The sequence below is a fragment of the Falco punctatus genome, assembly GCF_963210335.1.
Source record: "Falco punctatus genome assembly, chromosome: 3".
In the NCBI taxonomy this organism is placed as follows: domain Eukaryota; kingdom Metazoa; phylum Chordata; class Aves; order Falconiformes; family Falconidae; genus Falco; species Falco punctatus.
Window position 1 is genome coordinate 51,915,339 of NC_137582.1, and position 21,395 is coordinate 51,936,733.

Below are 21,395 nucleotides of genomic sequence, written 5' to 3' on the forward strand. Positions count from 1 at the left end.
CTTTAAAAATAGCACTAGTACATGTGTGTTTCAGGAAACCTTCTATTTAGGGACCATTTTCTGAGTCATAAAGTTATTGTTTGTGTTTTAGAAAATATGCCTGTAAACTCGTAGCTACAAAATAAATACACTGCAGCCTTTTCAGACCCCCTACAAATTCCTTCTGGTGAACTGAATCACAGTTTCATTGAGAAATCTTAGATTTAGAGGCTCATGGCTCCTAATGTCCAGTGTCTATCTAGATAACTAGCTGAGATGCTTTCTAGATTCACGTAAGGGGATCACAAAAACTCATGTGTGCAAAAATCAGTAAGACATGAAGAGCAAATGAGTTTGTTTTGTGCAGCTGTCTTTGAATCCACAGAATTTAGACTGTATCCTGACTCTTAGCACAGACACTGTTGACTTAATTGATCATAAGGAACCAGTAAAGATCTTGGGATAAAAACTTGGTACATAGATCATAGTGCAAATCCTGGCAGCTAAACCAGCTTCAGGTATATGGGTGTGTTTTCGACCCCACATGACCTTCTGCTCTATGTAATCAGCTCTGAGCTGTCTCTGATGCAGCTCACTAGGCAGAAAGCAAGTTCCATGCAGGAAAGTTCAGAGAGCTGCAGGGATGATGCTAATGGTGCTGGATGCACGCAGCAGGTCTGGCACACTAAGGGAAAGACCATGCAGACAGTGCATGTGCAAAAGCAGTCATTCTGCTTTGGTTCATTAAATCTGGTTACTCACTGGGAAAGGGGAATGTTGCTAAACTTATCCTTGCCTTTCAGTTTTTTAAAATATTTCCTCATTACTGTTTTTCTGACCTGTGGCCTGGCCATGCAACAGACCAGAGTCAATGCCACTTCCAGTGGCAATGATGGGGTTGTTTACAGAAAACTCTTCTGTCTCTCACATTCTGTGCATCTTGTATTTGTGTTTAGTAAAATACAGCAGATGAGAGTTATATTCCTCATTCATACTGCAAAAGAATCTCAGCCTGTGGATCACAGCAGTGCACTTTCTCAAAATAGACATATGGATGACTTATTTTTATTTTTAAAAATATATTCTATTTTGTTTTCCTCTTTATTCTTTCAATTTAATCTATGGAAGCTAAGGATAAAGTAGGAGTCATATAATGTAAGAAAGCAAATACAAACAGAACCAAACTTTTAAAGCTTTAGGCCAGTTCAGATCTGGATCTGAACTTTTCAGTTAGTTCTCTTCATGACTGACTTAATATAGGATCAACCTGAGTTTTGGGGTGCAGGGGGAAGACTAAATCATTTGGGTTGGAGCAAGTTACAAAGCAGTTTTTATAGCTGTTCACTGCTGCATAGTCAGGCATTGAGTTGTGATATCAATATGAGAAAATGCACTGCCTGCTCTGATTTATTCCATTTTTCTGGTACACTTCTAGCTGGTTTTCCTCCCAGAACTCGCCCTCTGCAACAATGTGGTTTGGATGTGGTTCTTTGGAGGAAGTGGAGTTTTGCCAAATAGGATTTTCTACTTTGCTAGGAGAGTTCTCCATTGCTAGATGGTGATAAGAGCTGAGCCTTGTGCACTAATTTAGTAAGCTAAAGTGAACGCATGTAACAAAGTGGTCTCTAGAATTTACAACTCTCAAAATATCTCCTCTAATAGAAGCTAAAAATACTGTTTGTTGTAAATGAGTTTGAGCTTTTACAAACTAGGTCTATTAGATCATCTTGGAAACTTCTGTGCTGCTTGACTGCTTATGGTTCCCTCTGACTGAGCTCTGAGTACCAATGTGACAGAAACATTTTGCAGTAAACAAGGATTATGTAACTACAAGAAATCGGAGAGTACTGGAGCACAGAATCAAGTTTGGAAGTGCAATTTCTTTTCCAAACAGTAGCTGTTCTGGGAGCTTACACTATGCCACGCTGTCCTGGAGAAAGCAGGATGATTCTCTTCTCACAAGCCTAAGAGTTTAACAGGCTGCATATAAAATGCCAGGGTTCATTTATAACCAGGCCACCCAAAACTTTCAGCTCAATTCTGCATCAAATATATAGAATCATAGAACCATTTGAGTTGGAAAAGACCTTTAAGATCATCAAGTCCAACTGTTATGTTTGTACAAGTTAGAAAGCACTGTACCACCTTGAGCAGGTAAATTTATGGATTATAATGAGAGTTTCTGATTTCTTGAGGATGGTACCATGAAAGCTATGCTACACTAGACATACTTAATGATATTGGTAGGGATTTGGAAAGCTACTGTGATCTCTCCGATTCATCTGAGGAAGAACTTGTTTGCTAGAATTGGGTCCTTGAATAGTTTGATCAGGATTTACCTTTTATTTTGGGAATCATGTATGCATTTCATATTACTGTCCTCCATCCCCCACCCCCAAAATGTCAGGCCGTGTCTTTAGCAGAAGCACAGTCAACATTTCTTTAGGACTGAAATATTCTTTTGTTGTTCCTTTCTTGGTGCTCTTTTTGTATTAATCCTAAGGATTCGTTGGTCTGGAGGACTGATGGCTAGAGATTGCCTTTATGAGAAATTCTCCTGCAATTTTTTAATGCTTGCTGTCATGTGCTAACTTTAAGTGATACATCTGGCTTACTCATACAATAAATGCTTTATTTCTCCTTCACTAAACAAAAAAGGTCAAACTACATCATTTCTTACAAATCACTCTAAGGATTTATTTGTGCTAGATAAGCAGGGAACTAATCAGTAATCTATTCTGTCAGCATCAGCTACAAACATCTCAGCTATTCCCGTGTCAGACTATTGCAAACTATGAACTAGCCTCCTCCCCAGTTGAGAAGTCCTGTCTTCATCTGTCCCCTTTGATTGGTCTCGAGTCCTAAATCTCCCCACTTGGTTCTTAAGCAATAATTAAGACAATTAGTTTCTGTCTTCCAGACCTAGCTGCTAATGCAATCCAGCTGATTTACCTCCACAGATGTTTTATAAAGCTCAGCAAAGAAAAAACAAGGTTGCTGCTATAAGCAGATACAGGCAAAAGGCAGAAAGGAAAAGCAAGAACAAGCTAGTCCTTCATTTTATAGTTGTGCCCTATACTTTTCTGTAAGTAATTTGCTCCTCTCTTGCATAAGCAACTAATTGCTGTTGTGCCCTTGTTGCATTCCTAGCTTTCTCCCAAAGAAATCAGTTTTTAATATGTCATACTGTTACTGGGATCAGTTGTAAATGGCTGTTCAGTACTGAACAGATTATTTTAGGTTACATGCATGTCATTAATCAATTAGTTTTGTTTTTTTGCATGAGCCTGTCTCTCAATGCATTACCATTACTATCTTTTTTTCATCTAATCTGTACTTCCGGAGATGTAAATGATCAGTGAGACTCTCATAATCAGAAGAGTGACAGGACTGTCTCCTCTCACCTATTCTGACATATGATTGTAGTGACCGAGAACACAAACTGAAGGAGGGAGAGCCTAAATTTGTCTCCAACAATGGAGACAGGTGAGTTGGAGTTCCCTTCTCCGTTGCTTCCACTAACTGAATTTTAATTTTCTTTCCAAACACGTGTACTCTGCTATGCTCAGACTTGAAAGGAGAAATGTGGGAGAACCTCTGAAATGCCATGCTGTAGGAACAAAGTAGGAAGAGAAAATCAGCCCAGTGAAGGACTTAGGATAGATTCACAAAGAGCATACCAAGAAAGGTCCGTTGTTAAACCATATTCCTCTGTTGTCCTGATCATAGTTTTTAGTTCTTCATTATTTCCCACTTTTGTTCTGTCTTGTGTTGTTCTTACTCATATGAGTTAGGATAAAAAAAATGCTTCTCCTCCTTCCTTGTTAGAAAATAAAGGTTCACAGCTTAGCATATAACTATGTGATTAAGTCCAGCTGCTGTGTAGCCTTTGGCAAACTTTGTAAGGGAGTAACTTAGTTCCTGGACCTCAGATAGCATTCTTGCCAAAGTCCTGGCAAGAATGGGACAGAGGCATTCTTCATCTTCATTTCTTTCTTTTCCATTACCTAGTTAAAACAAATGTTCCTCTCATTTGGTGCTGCTCTTGTGACACAAACCTTGCAGTAGTGATGTATTATTATCCCTACATCTGTCTCTGCTGTTACTCTCTGGAAATATCTTTTGAAACTTTGTACAACCTGGAAGCCTTTTACATAGCTTCCGTCTCCAGCTTTTCTGGGATGCACAGAGACAGGGGAGCAGGGTGAAAGTAAGTGTCCAAAAAAAAAAAAAAAAAAAAAAAAAAAATCTCCTGACTTCCTGATATAACTTGAACTCTTTCCCCTGCAGATGTGTTTGTTCCTTGGGAACACTGCTTTGCACACAGGAAAAGCTTGCATACACCCGAGCTGCTATGGAGAAGTGGAAAACTGTCATGGTTTAGAGCAAGAGGAATAAAAAGTTGGTGGAGTAAGGGGGCAGGTACAAAGTCTTTAGAATCTTTGTGGTTGTAGTTCTCTTAGCAAGGGCTTTAACTGTAGCTGACAGTCATAGATTCAAGGGATGTTGTTCACAAATAAGCACATAATTTCCCAGAGCAGATTAATACTTTGAGACTTGAGAAAATATCCTTATGTTTCATGTTTGTAATTGAAGAAGAGAACAGTTTAATGAACCCTCTTGGTGTCACAGCTTAAATTGATGGCAAGAGGAAGCAAAGAGAAATTCAGGGAGGAAGATGGAAGGAAATCGTATGAGAGTCAAGAGAAAAATGCAAGAGGAGAATGAAGCAACAAGAACTAAAAGCTTAATGAGTTCAAAGAGAAAGAAAAGAATGAAAGGTTTTAGGAGAAAGCATCTTGGAAAAAATGGTTTAAACTGAACCAACAGGCATGAACAGAAGGAATAACAAACAAGGGAAAGAAAGAACAAATTATGGCAGTTTTCTAGTTCATTGTAGATGTTTGACAAAAGACCCATAACTAAACTAGTGAACTGCACGTGGTTTGTATTCCTGTTGCAGCACTCTCCAAACTAGCCAGCTGCAACAAGGTCTTTCACCACCACATACCAACATACCCTACATGCCAGTCCCTCTGCTGTCTTCTCGTAGTCTCTCCTCACACAAGGCACGTGCTCTCTCTGTTTCTTCCTTGGCTGCCCAACCACATAACAGAACCAGCCACACCTGCCCCTTATCTACATCAGCCAACCCACCGCCCCTGAAGCCAGCCCACAGCTGTATATTATCAATGCTAATTAACCCAGCTTCTTTCCTCTACATATTCCTTATTGTTAAAGTGCAGAAGGGTATTCTTCTATTTAGGTTTTCCAGCAGCAACGTGCTCAAGATTAAAATAGAGTATTTAATGATGCCATGTTGATGTGAAGGCCTGCTCTATCTGTATTTACAATAGCATTATTTGTCTGCATGCAGATACTACTAAGAAATTAAAATCCTAGAAATAAAACATTGAGCTTAGGACATTTAAACTACTACCCCAGAAATTATTGCACTCCTGTATCTCAGTTCCTGCTTTTGCTGACAATAATGTTGTACCTAAGTCAGACTTCAGAGGCTGTGACTGCAGCTGTAATATTCAGTTACTATTTTTGATTTGAAAGATAGCAGCCATTCGGGATATTTTGTAACAGTAGGGATAGCACTGTTGGCTAGTAAATGGGCTTTAAAAGGATAGATTGAATTTTGTCGAGGATTATGGTTTTTTTCAGGGCTGCTGCTGCTACCTTGCAGGAGAGTGCCTGTGAAACTTGGCTGTTTGTTATATTCCTGTAGACTTGCTCAGCTATGTCTTACTTTTCTGTCACTTAGATGAAGACAGGCTGCAAAGAGAGGAGTGAGAGCCTTAAGGCTTGCATTGTGATTGCCATTGTGATATTCAGGTTTATATAGGTCTTCTCCATCTTAGTTACTTCCTAAATGTGCTGCCTACATTAGAGGTTTCATTCTCAATTTGAATAGAATGAGAAGAAATGAACAGCCCAGTGTTTTTGCAAAATAGTTTGTAGTAGTCTTACCAGCCAGTTGTTTAACAAATGACCAGAGAATTGGTGGTCAAAAATGGTCACTACCTGCCTGTAATGGGAACCTCAGTAGTCGCTGAAGTATATTTCATAAGAAAAATGTTCCCTACTCCCCATATAAACTATCGCTATTTCATTTAAAAAACAAAAGAGAAAATGAAAAAACCTTGACAAATGGAAGGCTGTGGAATCTGAGTGGAAACTAAAGGTTCTTGGCAAAAGGTCAAAATTTCACCAAAAATTAGAAATGGTAGTTTTCCAATAGAAGTTTTTGATTGATGCATTTAACCAAAAGCACAAGAACTACATGGGACACTCCCACACTCTTGGCTTCACAGAGACTGCTGATGAAGTTTCCTTACCTTTGATAATAAGGTAGGTGGTTTTTTTGGTGTTGTATTTTGGGGTGGTTTTTTTGTTGTTGTTTGTTTTGGGTTTTTTGTAAGGTAGGCTCTTACAAGAGTATAACATTTTAAATAAGATCTTCTGGTTTGATTTGGGGTGTACTAAAGGAAATGTTTAAATCCTCTATTGGCTTGCGGTTTGCAGAAATCCTGAATTTTGTGATGGAGCTTTTCTATGTGGCAGACTCTGTTTCTCAAATTCACAGAAACTCTGACAGATCCTTCTAAACTTTCAAAATAGTGATTTATGATGCCAAAAATAATTGAGGCTTTTATTTAAGTCTGTCGCCATTTAGATTTGACTTTTCAAATCCCACAAGGGACTCTGTATTTTTGCCAAAACTACAGCAGCCACATTTTGCAACATGACCACTTACTGGAGGTTATAGAACTAGCTTTTTATAGTATTTGGTTGAAAATACCTGTATTCCTACATCAGTGACAGGAATTCTGTCATTAATAAAACAGCTTTGTAAAATAAACGCTGTGAGAGGTAGGCAAGTGTCCTGCTCTGTTAAATTGGCTCTGCCCTGATACTCTCAACACTGGTGGGCTAGGGAGGTTTGGACATGCTTATTCTGATCCTGCAAGAATTCTGCTCCTCCAGAATGAATGGGCAAGGAGCAGGAACCTTCTTGAATCAGGTAATAAGAGTTTGGTTGTGGGTGAATGAGAAAGAAGCTCACTTAAGTATCACCTCTAAATACACTTCGTTCTTCTACTTGACTGAGAATTCTTAGTTGCCTCTCTGTTTTCACTCTCTACTTTATTTCTGAGGTTATTTCTGTTAGGGAAAAGTGATGTATTTCAATAATGTCAGTCAATACCAATGGGGATAGACCTAGGGTAGACTATATTTTAGCTAAAAGGAAAAAATATAGCACAAGAAGATCTGTGTTTCAGGGGTTCCTTCAATTATTTCTTATCTTTCAATTATCCAAATGTCTGTCTATCCAGATAAATCCTGCTGGAATGAAAGTGTCTGGGTAATTTACAGTTTACTTCTACTTACTGCTAATAAATATGCTTCTGTTGAAATGAATATTATAAGCAAACAGATAATAGACTGGCTAATTACTGAGAAAGAACGAGTAGGTAGTCTCAGGAACAATCACTGTTCTCTCAGTGGCTACTGTAAAAAAAATGCCTCTGGAGAAAAGACCATGTCAAAGATAATTCAGGAGAAAAATCTTTTTATTTCTTAGTTCCTATTGTAAATAACTGAACAGTTGTCTTCCTGGAGCTCATGTTGTTAACACAAAGCAAACAAAAGATCTTTTAGTATTTCAGCATAATACAAATTTTTAAAATGTCTTATACAATCCACAACACTTTACATGTTAGGTAACACTCTATAAGAGTCACACCTATGAAACCCTAGATTTCAGGTCTCCACTCTTCCAGTAAAAATGCTGCTAGCCTCATGCTCCAAATAGCAGAATTATACACAATGATGCCTTCCAATTAACAAGGGAGACATTTTATGAAGGAGCTGGAAAGGCCAACTGTGGTGTAACAAGAAGAGTAAACTGGTCATAGTCAGATGCAAAGATATGGGTAAGATGAGCAGATACGTGACAAGTTTATAAAAATGAAGTTAACTGGATCTTGAAATAAATGGTGAGAAGCTGGATTTGTGTTTGAGGCTTCAGAGTCTTTTACACAATGAGAAAAAAAATGATGGGCAGTAAGGTTCCATACATGTGGTAGTCTGAACATTTAAGGGGGCTGTGTAAAAATTATAATAACAGTAAAATCTGGAGGAGAGAAAGGTATAGGATTTAAGAGGGTTTGTGGAAAAAATGGCATATTAATGAAAAATAATAGAGAGCTGGACCTCTATCTATAAAAACTGAAAGAGGATTGCTTAGAATAATAGCTGAACCTTGGTTTTGAAGTTACGCCTCCTGCTTTACGGTTTGAATTGAAAGGAAAAGATAGGAACGTTTGAATTCATAGCTTAACCTCATTTAATACCAAAAGGGCACATATGGCAAATGTATTTTATGTTTTCTTTATGTGTTATTTATATTACATATGTTATAGATTTAATGTAAAAAAACACCCCACTCCCTCCTGTAGGCCAGTTTCATGCAATATGGAAAATACATAGTTTTTGCAGGAAAGGAAGTGAAACACTAAGAATCCAATATTGATTTCAAATATTGATTTCAAATATTTTGAATTTCAAATTTGAAAAAAATTCAAATATTGATTGCAAATATAATTTTACGGAGAAGATATAGGACATAATTTTTCCCTTCACCTTACAGGCTTAGCCTTTTAATTTTGTTTTTATGTCAAATAAATGCATGCTTCTTACTTACAGTCAGTTCACTGAAAACCAGTGTGTCACACTTCTTTCAAAAACCTTGTCATATGTAGAATCAGTTGAAAATGTACATGTGAAATAAAAAATTCAGATCGAGTTCTGATTTAATTGACAATCTGGAAAAAAAAAAGTCTTTGAAGCACTCAAACCTGGTGTCATAAGAATATTCTAATCACTTTCTGAATCATAGGAATGACTTCTATAAAAAATATACACAATAGCACAATGGGAAAATATGTGCAAAAGGACATGTAATCTGCAAGAGTAACTGTGGAAATTGTAGTCTTTTGTGTATTTAGTGGTACAGGGGAAAGACTGAGATGTAGAAAGATAAGGAAGAAAGGGTTGGAGGTACAACTGAGGGGATGAGCAGAACTCTGTCAACGTCAGATTATTTTTTTATTTACTCATTTAAAAAATTCTATTTACTAACTCTTGTGGAGGAAGATTTCTAGAAGAGAAACCATGTATAGCCAGTAGAGTGTTTTCATCTCTGCCTACCTCACAATTCCTTTCCCTTCCATGCATTATGTTTTCCATACTACTACTGTCTTGTCAGCGCTTCAAATCTCCAGATCTTTTCAGCTCACAGGATGCTGTGGTTTGCAGGTGTCTAATGTAACAACTGAAAGAATTACACACTATCCAACTGTATGTAAATGTGAAATGTAATGTAAATGTGAAAAATGAAGCTTCATTTAAAAAAAAAAATAACCTGCTGTGCTTCCTTCAGAGGCTTTGTCCCCTTTAGGCATTTTTAAAAAAATCACACAAAGCCATTATTTTTTCCTATTTTTGGTCATTACAAATAACCAGCCTCAGTAATTAACTTTCTGACACTGAATAACTTTTGTTCTAGTAATCAAGAACCTTCGTTGTACACTCACCAAGATAGCCAAGAGTCTTTCGCTATCAGTTACTGGGAGAAGCCTCCTTCAGTGAGTTCACATGGCATCATCCTCCAAACCATGTCTGATGGCCATGCGCCAGTGTCTGAGCCTACCAGGCATTGGGGCACTATAGTAGAATTTATGTTTATTAATGTTCTGGATCACTTCTGCTTTATTTCTCACAGAATAACAGCATGACTTCTGTTGGCAGCTATGGGGTTTCTGCATTACTTCCTTTAGCATGTATGGGGTATTTTTTTATCTTGAAAATACAGTGATAAGCTTTTTCTGCTGTAAGCATGTTAGGAATCAGTCAAACAATAAATTAATATGTCCTCCATAGAAAGGCCTCAAATGGTATACACTCTGCAGTTTTTGGAGTTGCTGTTTGAGAAAGTTTCAGACCAAATAAAGAACAGGCAGACTAGTAAGAAGGAGTTTCTCAGCATGAATAAATTTATTTGTAAGAGAAGACTGAGGGGAGGGAACATGATAGCAGTCTTCAAATGTCTGAAAGATTCTTGTAAAAAGGGAAGAGATGCTCTCTTCTCCACGTACACCTGTCCTGCATTGTGGTATGTGGTAGACAGGTAAAAAAGAAATAGTCTTATCACTGTTTATGAAAGTCAGTGAGGGGTGTTATGAATATTTTAGTAATTCTGAAGACAGTGAAACACTGATGCATATTGTTTGGGGGATGCATGGCATCTTTGTCACTGAAAGTCTTAAGATAACAACCAGACAAACAGTGGCCAGGAATGACCTTCTGACCTTGTTCTGTGGCAGCAAAATGAACTAGATGACACTGTGATGTCCTCCCAGATCTTTTATTGTATGATTTGACACTTACTTTACTTCAGGTCACTTTTGTTGCTGGCTTGGAATGTATTGGAAGATGTTGGTATTTCATGTCACAAGCTCCTGAAAGCAGGTTGTTAGGCAAGGACCTTTACTTTCATTTTTATAAAGCAGAAGTGTCTAATATTTATTATTGCAAGGAAGAGATTAAAATAATGAACTCAGTACCTTCAGAAAAAGGCAAGGACAAAATGATCAGAAGATATCATCAACATCTCAGTATTTTTAAGATGACTTTATAATCATCTAAATGTTTGGGGGAGGCAATACTCATGTCCTTAGCCTTGGCCTCATTTGTTCTTGAATAATTTTTTATTTTACGTTGCTGTCACTTTCTTTTCCAACCCACGTTGTTAAGCACAAAGGTTTCACCTGTGAAACATCTTGTGTCTACGAATTCTTCCGCTCCATGATTGCTTTAATCTTGCATTGCTGTCAACAGAGATGTGTATGCTCCCTTTACTCCTTCCATGCTTACAGTCTCCTGTCAGCACCAAGGTTTGTGCTTTCATGTAGTGAATTGGAGCCAAGAACTTATCCTGATCTTAAACAGGTTGGCAGAAGAAAATAAAAGCAACCCCAAGAAAAACCCCAAAACATTTTAACCACCATCGCTTCTCTGACCTATCTCACTGCAGGACCATAAAAACAGGCGTGTCAAGGGGTGTACAGGAATCAATGAGCAGGTTCCTGTCTGGCAAAGCAGCCTTTTGAAATGACAGAGCAAGACCTAAAATTGGAGAATGTGTACTGAGGAAAAATTGTCCTCTGCTGTCCTCCTCCATATTTGTTTAGCGCTGCAGCTGCTTCGTAGAGTACCAGAAGAAAATGCTTATCAGCTTTCACACAACAGCAGAGTCAACACAAGTGAAACAGTCTGTTCCTTCTCTGACTCAATATTCATCTCTCTAGAAATAAAAAAAGTAGAAAATTTATTCTTATCTGAGCTTTTGTAACCTTTTCCCTCAGTTTGTTGACAAGAGCTAGGAAAACCCCCATCTTTTTTTTTCTGGTACTGTACACAGTCTTCATATCCATGATGAATCAATATGGATTCCTGCCATGCAACTTTCTCAGAGTATGTTATTCTCCACGGTTCATTTAAGATCCTAAAGTTGTTATTGAAATAAATATTTTGGAGAAGTCATTGGAAAAGGCTCCTTATGCGACACTTTCTTTAAAAAAGCCCACAACTATTGCATTTTTGAGAGACATAGCTAATCCATTTTGGCCTGAATTTCTTTCCTTCTCAAAAGCAAATCTCAGTCCTGGTGCATAATTTATGATCTTGGCATCCAGCCCAAACATATGTACATACTGAAATCAGTTTTGCATCTGTTTAAGTTTATGCACAGGAGTAGTCTAATTGGATTTAGTCTGATGAAAATGACTCATGTGAAATCAAGTGTTTGCAGAATAAGGGTTTCAGACGGTAGGGTTCTTCAGGGCAGTAGCTTCTACAGCTTTATGTGGCACGTAGCACATGAAATAGCTTTTTAATTATCTAGAAGCCCTCTGCATGCTGTAGCACAAGGGGAAACAAAGTACAAAAGAACAAGTCTTGCGGTATAAGTCAGAGCTTCCACTGCACAGCACTTGGACACAATTACAGTAAGTCTATCAATTGTAACCATCTTTTTCAAAACATTTCTTCTGGGAATTTCTTCAGGATCAAGGAATATAATTTCCCCCCCCCCCCCCCCCCCCATTCATAACAGCTTGCTTACGCTATAGCTGCTGGCCTTCTTGTAGCCATTGGCCAGGTTAAACACTGTTGCTTATATATGCTAGACACTTACGTTATAGACATCATCTCCTATCAGGATGGAACCATATTCTACTGAAGTCTGATAATTCAGTGGATTCAACACCTCCTACAGGGAGGAGTTGCCTGAATGGGCAGCAATGTAGATATTCATCATCTTCGCAGAACAAAATACCAGTATGTCAAGAAAAGGAACAGGTCTTTTTTACTGCTTTCCCAGGTCTTACCTTCCCATGCTATCTCATGTCTATCTCATTCTGAACCCTCAATAATTTCTTGCCTCATAACTGTGCAGTCATAGGCTGTAGGAAGGGAAGAGGTGATGGTGAGCTCGCTACTTGTTGAAGGTGTTTGTATCCAGAGGATGGCTCTTCTGTTTTCTTTCAGTGTTTTCTCATTCTCCCTACATCTGCAGTAATGGTCGAGGGAATGGAGAGTGGTCTCAACACTGAAGAGACTCAAGGAAGGGGACGAGAGAGGCCGCAAGATCTGATGTTAGGAGCACTAGGGATTAAAAAGTGGAACCCCAGGGGATTTGTACTGTCAGAATATAGTCTGGGGAGGATAGATAAAAAAAGGAAGGCTTGGGGTATGAGTGCTGTTAAGTCAAGGCAAGGAAATGTATGGGAGTGACTCCAGTGGTGTACTACAGGGCCAACATAAGATGGTAGTAAAAACAGGGAAAGAAAAAAGGAAGGTGGGAGTAAGAATATTAAGCAAGTATACCTTAAAGATGAATGGTTTTGTTGGCCTTTCCCTCCAACCTCAGTGCCCAGCTACATTTGTGGTTGGTGAAAACACCCTGAAATAAAGACATTTTTAAGAAGCTGAAAATGTAGATGAAGGCATGTGATTTTCAGTATTTGAAATGTATTTTTGTTTGAGACATTATGCTCCTGACTTTTGGTGACATTGAGGCAGAAGGCACCTGAAAAAGTGTGTATGTGAAGTTCCTCATGTAGCACTTGATTTAGGACTCTGATGTTAATAGACTACAGTATTAACTTACTTTGAAGTAAGAGAGAAAAATATTTAAATATTACAGGATTTAAATATTCTAGAAGTAAAATTGTGCTCTGAATTATATAAACATGAATCTGATGGTTCTGGTGAAGATACTTTCTGATACTGTTGTGTGATACTGATACTCAGGGAAAGCTTTGATCTTTAAGTGTTAAGTTGTAGAGGGCTTCTTACTAGTATCTTTTTGTGATCTGCAGTTTGAAGTGTATGCAGAGGAAACAGGTAACTGAAGTCTTGATATTTCAAGGGAAAATGCAAAGTATTGACTTTTGGTAATTGAAAAGTTTTTGGTCATACAAATGTGTATGCTTTAATGAGATGGTCATCTGTTTCATCCAGCAACCTGAATTTCTGCTCAGGGGGAAGTTCTGAATGCTGATATGCAAAGAGAAAATGGTTTTACTATATGATTCTCAGAAGAGCATTCAAAATCTACACACATAACAAACCTACATATCTCTAATCCTTTCTGGTGTTTTGCAGGTGAAACCAGAACATAATCATCTCCATGTTTTGAATAAATTCTTGCAGCTCTTGATAATAATTCATATTGATTGGATCAATATCAGTGTTTCCCACTTAAATTCTCTTTGCCTTAAAATGTGTAATTTTTAATCCTTCACAGTTTTGTGCAAATTAACTGCCCCTTCTTTACATCTTGTCCAATACAAGGCAGTTGGTATTTGTAAGATACTTCTGCAGGTAGTACTTAAACAAGGTTGTATAGCAAAGATCTCATGTTAACTGTAATCATCATAGGTAATTCATTTGTTAGTTGATTTACTGAATTTGCAGCTGGTCACATTTTTTAAAGTACTGAAATGAATATTATTGGGAATTGCTCTTACAAGAATTATAAGCACTTTATGTTAATAATAAAGAATAAAAAGAAATCATGGAATTATTTAAATATTTATAAAGCATTTTTATGAGTAGACCTTATTTCCATGCTGAATTTTTACAAACATATTCTTTTTGTCTATTTTCAGTCCCCTGCACATAGCTATTCAAGCTATGACTCTGGCAAGAATGAGAGTGTAGGCAGAGGTGCTGAAGATCTGTCTCTGAATCGAGGAGATGAGGATGAGGATGACCATGATGAACAGGAAGATCCTGAGAAGGTTAATGAGTCAGATGGGGTAGAAGCTGAGCGACTGAAAGCTTTTAACGTAAGTCCTCTTGCACTTGTCTTGTTTACTTCTGCTATTCCTTCACATTGTTATTTATGGGTAAGTTCAACAACATTAAAGGCACATTAATTTAATTTTCAGGATTTTTGTTTCAATTATTATTTTAATGCACATTGAACTCTTGCCAACAGAAAACAGATTTACTGTGTTTTATTTAGAATTTTAAGGCAGAGTGCCATCTTTACCAGTGAGGAAAACAAAGCTTTGTTTTGTATGTGTGCATGTGCGCCCGTGTGTGTGTATGTGGTTGTGTGTATGTGCATGTTCACCCATTGAATGGAAAGGGGCTGTAGCTAGTTTATCAGAAGACCATTCTGGTGGTCAGCTGTTCTCTATTGCTTTCCCAATGTATGTAATTATGCATGAAAACACAAGCAATTGTTCAAACGAAAAAGTGAGCATCAGTTCTACAAAACGATTAGCAATCACAGCTTATTGTTAATAATGAAACTTAAGTAGTGCTTATTTTCACAGTCTGTTCTGGTTTATCTCACAAGTTCTGTGTCCTATAGACTATTCTTTTCTTGTCTATTTTTTTAATCGGCCCCCAGAAAATAACACTTTAAAGAACTGTTTGCTTAATATTTCTGGCTTCCCATTACAAAGCTCTTCAGTGGATAGAAAAAATGTCTTCCTATCAGTAATCAAGACAGGAAGCTAGGAAGAGAAGAGAGCCGCCCTCCAAACCCATCTCCTCTGTCTCCCTCTTGCCAACAGATGTTTGTCAGGCTGTTTGTAGATGAAAACTTGGACCGAATGGTCCCAATCTCTAAGCAGCCCAAAGAAAAGATCCAGGCTATCATTGACTCATGCAGGCGACAATTCCCTGAGTATCAAGAGCGTGCCAGAAAACGCATACGTACTTACCTCAAGTCCTGCAGGCGGATGAAAAGAAGTGGTTTTGAGATGGTGAGTTTTGATTTAAAACCCAGCCCTAGTTTCCATCAAAACCCCATACGTAAATCCATGGCACTATTTTGTTTTCATCTTAGTGTCTTTTTTTTGTTTGTTTATTTTTTTTTGGTAATACCAGGTCAGAGGTTTCTTTTCCCCGCCTTCATTCTTCCTGAACTTACTCCCTTTGTTCACTGGTTTAAAAATGCTTTGAGACATCAGAGTTCACAAGATGAGCTCGTATGGATGTATAGAAAAAGAAGAACAAAGCAAGGCATAAGGAGGGAAACCAGATGATCACATATATAGTGACTTATTTCCTACCATAGGTTACAGTTAGAGATTTTTGCCTTGCAGTAAGTCTTGAAAAGTCTTGCAGTAAGATGGATTTTTCTTTAAAATGCCTCTGGTAACTGGATTTCTGTGAGCTTTGTAAAAATTAGATCCTGCTAGAGAAGTGCTATACCCAGGAAAATACCCAGTGTAGTAACACTGCACTGGCAATGGTTTTAGCTTTGGGGTTTTTTCTTGTACATTATAACCTACCAGTTATCAGTAGAAGTTACTCCTTTGACATCTTCCAATTGATATATAGGTGTGCAAAACACGTTAAATGGTTTAAAAACACAGATACCGAGCTTACAGTTTGAGCATCCAAATGCTTTAGTAATTGTTATTTAACCAAAACCCATGAAAATTATGATGGTATTCAACTGTCAGTGTTTTCGGACATTAATATATTACTTAGTAGCACAAGAGTGGGCTAATAATAAATCTTCTTTTGTACTTCCAAACCCCAGAAAATTTGGAAGAAACTAAGTAGCTACACATCTTATGGTTGATGTGTTTTAGCTGTCTCTCTGGCCTTTAGATGACAATAAAATCACCTCATCATTACAAATAGTTATCATTTAGTGATTAAACATATCATTTTTTTTAATGAATCATCTGCAAACCCATTAGTTACATTTAAAAATTACTGGAGATGATTGAATTTTACTGATTCTCTCTTTCTCTCTTTCTCTTCCTGCAGTCTTTGCAGAATGCTTATGATTTCTCTATGTTGCTTAAGATGTTAACTGACAGTTTTAAGAACAAAGTATCAGGTTTATTTGTAGGGTAAGACTGTTACTGCATAACACAAAAGGCAAAGACAGAAAATAAATGTATGTGTTTGTGATTCTAATCTTCTGCATGATTTTATTATTTGAAACATTGGGATAACACTGTTTCTGAACAATGGAAACACAGATGAAGAGAGACAGGTAGAATAAAGGACATCTGTACAGATAAAAGTGCCAAAGACTGACTGGTGGTGTACGTGTCAGATTGCAGCCTTCCAAAATAAAAGAAAGAAAAACAGAAAGAAAATATTTTCTACGATACACTAAGAAGCATCAGATTGCATCTACTCATTCTGGCTGAAAATAATTCAGCAGCATCAAGTTCAGCTTTCACAATGCAAAATATTTTTATTTTGCTGTACTTTCAATTGATTATACTTACAAAATTAGCTAATGCTAGCAAGTCTCCTCACTGTTCCAATTTATGGCCTCATTACTGTCATTATTCACACTGATGAGCAGTTATGTAAACTGGCTCATTTTTTGTCATCTGAAAGAGTTGCACAACTGTTTTGCAGTAGGAATAAGGGGCTTACAGTCTGACCCATAAGAGCTAGCTTGGCTTGACTTCAGTGCACATTTGCAAATGTTACTTTCATACGAATAAAGGTTGCAGGAGCAAATTTATTCCTGGGAGGAGAAAAGGAGCAAAGATTACCAGGAACATGAATCAAATAGGCAGTCTTTATAGTTCAGAAGTATTCCCTGTTTATGATGGGCTTTATTTAAACAAAAAAAAAATTACCCTTTAAAATCTTGACTTTGCTGCCTATGAACGGAAGTGACAAAGCACTGGAGCTCATGCCAAAGATTTCAGCCCTCTTGGGCCTGAAAGGAAATCTCCTGCTTTCCTGTTCACAGGTAGGAACACAAGCCAAAGACTATGCAAAGGCTTTGGAGGAGCTCCCATTAACTTCCTAAGAAAATAAGTGGTTGTTCATGTTTATGTCTAAAATAATTCCAAAATGTAATATGTATCCATTTGTTGTTTTTAATTATTTTCTGGTTTTTAAATTACTGTATCAACATCTCCTGATAATAGGCAGCCTTTAAAAATGCTACCATGGACAGAGACGCTTGACTGTATGATTGTTTTGTATGTACTTACTGTTTTGACAGTGGAAAAGAATCACTTTGTCTGGATAATAGGATTTGTTCAAAACACTCATGAAGGGACATGTTGGTGTTGATTTGCATAACGTAGTACCCTCAGATACAGCAAAATGGGATAATGATCTCCTCAGGAGCAACAGTGCTACCGTTGTTATATTAAATAGGATGTCAGATAATAATCTCCACGGGAGATGTCTTTTGCTGTAGACTTATTAAACACAAATTTTTCATTTTGTTCAGCTTCAGAATGCTATGTTTTGAGCATCTACTTGCAAGAGAAAAAGAGAATAATCTTATATATGGCATATGACAGTTCAGACTGTGTGGAACACTTCAGCTGTTCAGCATCATATTGTGAAGTGAAAAGAAAATGTGCACGCTAAGTTAAATAAGTGTAAGACTGCATGGTAAAGATGAAAAAGCGTGCCTGAAGCCTGTTTCTGTCAGTTATTTGCCATCTGTAGTCCAGACAACAATCCTTGCTATATAACAGGCCAGTTCTAGCTCTGAGGCAATGGGACAGGCTCAGTCTCATGAGTGTTCATATTGTTAATTAATGTGTTTCATAGTATTAATATTTTTAAGAGATTGGTTATAGTCATTACACTTCTGCTTATGACAGATGTCTGTGGACTCCAAGGCAGCTTGCATAGCTTCTTTTTACAAATATTCCTTTGAGGAGTTCCCTTTCTGCATTGGAAATGCTTTCCCCATTTGACTGTTTAGCTTGTAACTGTGCCTTTTTCATTCTGACACAAGCGCATCCCTCAACAAGGCACTGTTTTTCTCATTAATTGTAAGATTGTTTTTCTCCTCCAATTGTCTCTTGCTTATAGATTGTTGAGAATGTTCTTTTACTAAATTCTATGGTCTTGCTCAGAATCTTTCATTGGGAGGGAAGTTCGTCAAGTTCTGAAATCACTGGCTTTTGGAGGGGATCTCCAGGTTGTGCTCCACCTGCGCTATGCTGTAGCACTTCGTGAACTTCTTAATGTTCTTAAAGAAATTCTTTCTAGTTTTTCTTCACTAGCCCATACGCAAAAGAAAAAAAAATATTATTGCCTCTTTCTCAAGGACTAATATTAATGAGAATTCCTTTATATACATTAAGAGTTTTGTGACCTATATATGCTATACAAGAGGAGTTTTCTTTCTGAAATGGCCAAATGACCTGTTTCATTATTTTAAAATCCATTCTTTAGACTTGTCCCAGCCCCTGTATCTATAGAAAACTGCCAATGAAAAAAAAAACCAAAAGTAGACAGCTGCTGAGGATATGTGGTATGTATTTATTTAGCTACAGTCCATAAAAATTTTAGATGCTAGAAATAATCAAATGCATTTGAACTGATTTAATAATTACATTTTCTTACTACTGTCTGCTTTGTCCCATCCTCATGATCTCCTATCATCAGTCTCACTGCATTCAGTTTGAAACTGCATCTTACAGTATCTTTTTACAGTTATGTCATTTTCTCTGTGTGTATCCTAATGCAAGAGCAAGGTTTTAAACTGTCATTCACAAAGCGATTCTTCCTTTTGTTTAAGCAAAAGGAAACCCTCCTTCCTAGGCACTACTGTAATACAAAGTGATAGTATCAAAGAACAAAGTGCTTTTATATATTGGAGAGAAAAGGCTAGTCACAAATGTTTTTCATTGTCAGAAAGCAAGTTTGGATGTGTCAGAGAAAAGTCACACTATGCCTGAAGACAGTTCCTCAGATCCCTGTGTTGTTCATCCTAGCCCCTTCTGTCCTATCACCAACCGCAATAACAATTAACTGAGCTCTTTATCTTTTGCTGCTTCTGTCATTTGGTTGTGCCAATTTGCTCTAAGAGGTATTTCAACAATTTGCAACTCTGAACATCTTGATCAAGGTGTTTAAAATACGTTTAGAGGCTTCGAGTGCTTCTGTGTTGTGACTGAGAAACTTTGGGGGGGACTGGTTTTCAGAAGGGGGTACCTTTTCTGAAATTTGCCTTGTTAAGATTTCTCCGGATAGACATCTAGCTTCTGGTTTTAAGTTTTAGCTTTAGAGAGGGGAAGCTTTCATTATTTACTGAATTGAGTGCTGAATAGTCCAGCTGGCCATGCAGTCACATGGCTTTTCGGTCCTCCAGCCCTGTTATGGCTGGAAAGGTCATAAGTGTTTTCAGGAAGATGAGGGTCTGTGGATCCGGGGACTCATGCTTAATCTTGATTAATGAGCTGGGAAGCATTAAGGAAATTATCACAAGAGCAGTTACGTGAAGATGTACAAATAATAATAGAGTTGTTGCTCTGTTGATTGGTCACTTTCTAAGCATCTTACCCTTGTTTGACAGTGGTTAGTTTATGTAACAGTCTGATGGCTGAAAAAGGGCAAAGCTTTCTCTGACAAATTTTTATTTTTTCCATTAGGTCTCACATCCTTAAAAAACATATTCTAGAAACAGTTTCCCTAAGGCTATTAAATTTTACACACACACACACACCCCCCAAACAATTAAGTGATTACTCATATGACTTTTAAGAACTACCTTGTAAATTTGTCTCAGATACCTTGTGCTTTTAAATAACTTTTGGAAATATCGGCAATTTTGGAAAAGAGAGTGGCAGAAGAAGTTATACTTTTTCCAGTAACCTTGGAAAATGTGAAGTAGTTAACTTTGAAAAAGGCATGCTATTTGGAAAAAGAATTAAAACTAAAAAAATAGAAAATACCTAGCAACCTGATAGTAATTAGTCTTCTACATTCTGTGACAGATGTAAAGATAGGAATGCAATTTTGATATTTGTTTCACTTTTTCAATTGCATTTCAAAGAAAACCAGTCCCCTCCAAAATGGCAATAAGTTCTGATGTAGGGGGAAAAAAACCTTTTTATGGAAAAAATATATGGTGTAAAGGAATGTTGACCCTGATGACTTGTAAACTTTAAATCAGAAAAAAAGTAGTAAATATGTCAGCTCTGCTTAAGTGTTACTTGATAGCTGGTTTGTGCCACTAGGTTAAGGGTAGGGAGCCAGTTCAGTATCTGTTTAGGGGAAACAGGAGATAATGTTAAATCAGATTCAGTTTTTCCTAGTCCTCTGGAGTTTTACTAGTAAACTGCTTTTGGAGTGTCAAATCCAATCTCCACCTAACTCAGGAGTTAGTTCAGCATGACAATTCCTGGGCTTCTCTGTCACTATGAAATACCCGATTAATTTGGGACAGAGGCAATCTTACCGAAGTTTGATTGAGAAATTAGGTGACTTGGGCTCCCTTAGTAATTGGTGAAGGGCTTAGATAAACCAATCCAGAGAGGTTCGTTCCCAGCTGTCTCATGAGTCAGCTTCTGGAGATACCTGTCTTTCCAATCAAACAAAAAAGAATCCTAGATGACTAGTTTAGACAAAATACTTGTGTTTTAGGTGGATAAGGTCAGACAGGTATTCTTTTTTCACATATTTTTTATTTATTCACATAGTCATTTAAAATTTCTGCTAGCTCCACTGAAACCGCTTTCTCAAATAAGTGGAGCAGGACTTGGTCCCATATACAGGTGCAGCAGCAACAGTAGGAGCAGAATGGTGGTTGATTGGAATGTGTTGCTTGCTTAACATTTAGGCAGGAATATGAATATGTTAATATATATATGGATATATTTAGGTGCTGTCATAATCAAGGTGCAACATGCAATGTTTCAATTAAATGTACTTTAAAGCTGAAAACTTAAAAATTTGATGTGACCATCACTGAACATTTTAGAAAGCCTCTTCTGCCATTAATTAAAAAACATTTCTAGTTATATCTTTGAATTCCTTACTAGGTGTTACAATTGAGTATCACAAGACTGCAAGACTGAGCAAAATAT

General features: G+C 37.3%; 1 protein-coding gene across 6 annotated transcripts in view; it reads left to right on the forward strand.

Moving 5' to 3' along the window:
• Positions 1-21,395, forward strand: part of NOL4 (nucleolar protein 4) — a 201,908-nt gene that overhangs the window by 136,019 nt on the left and 44,494 nt on the right. For 5 of the 6 annotated variants that reach the window (XM_080381524.1, XM_080381525.1, XM_080381527.1 and 2 more), the window contains 2 exons: positions 14,226-14,405; positions 15,144-15,335. In XM_080381524.1, coding sequence (XP_080237650.1) covers positions 14,226-14,405; positions 15,144-15,335 — 372 coding nt within the window. The remainder of the gene's footprint in view (positions 1-14,225; positions 14,406-15,143; positions 15,336-21,395) is intronic. The other variant, XM_080381526.1, reaches the window with a different exon arrangement.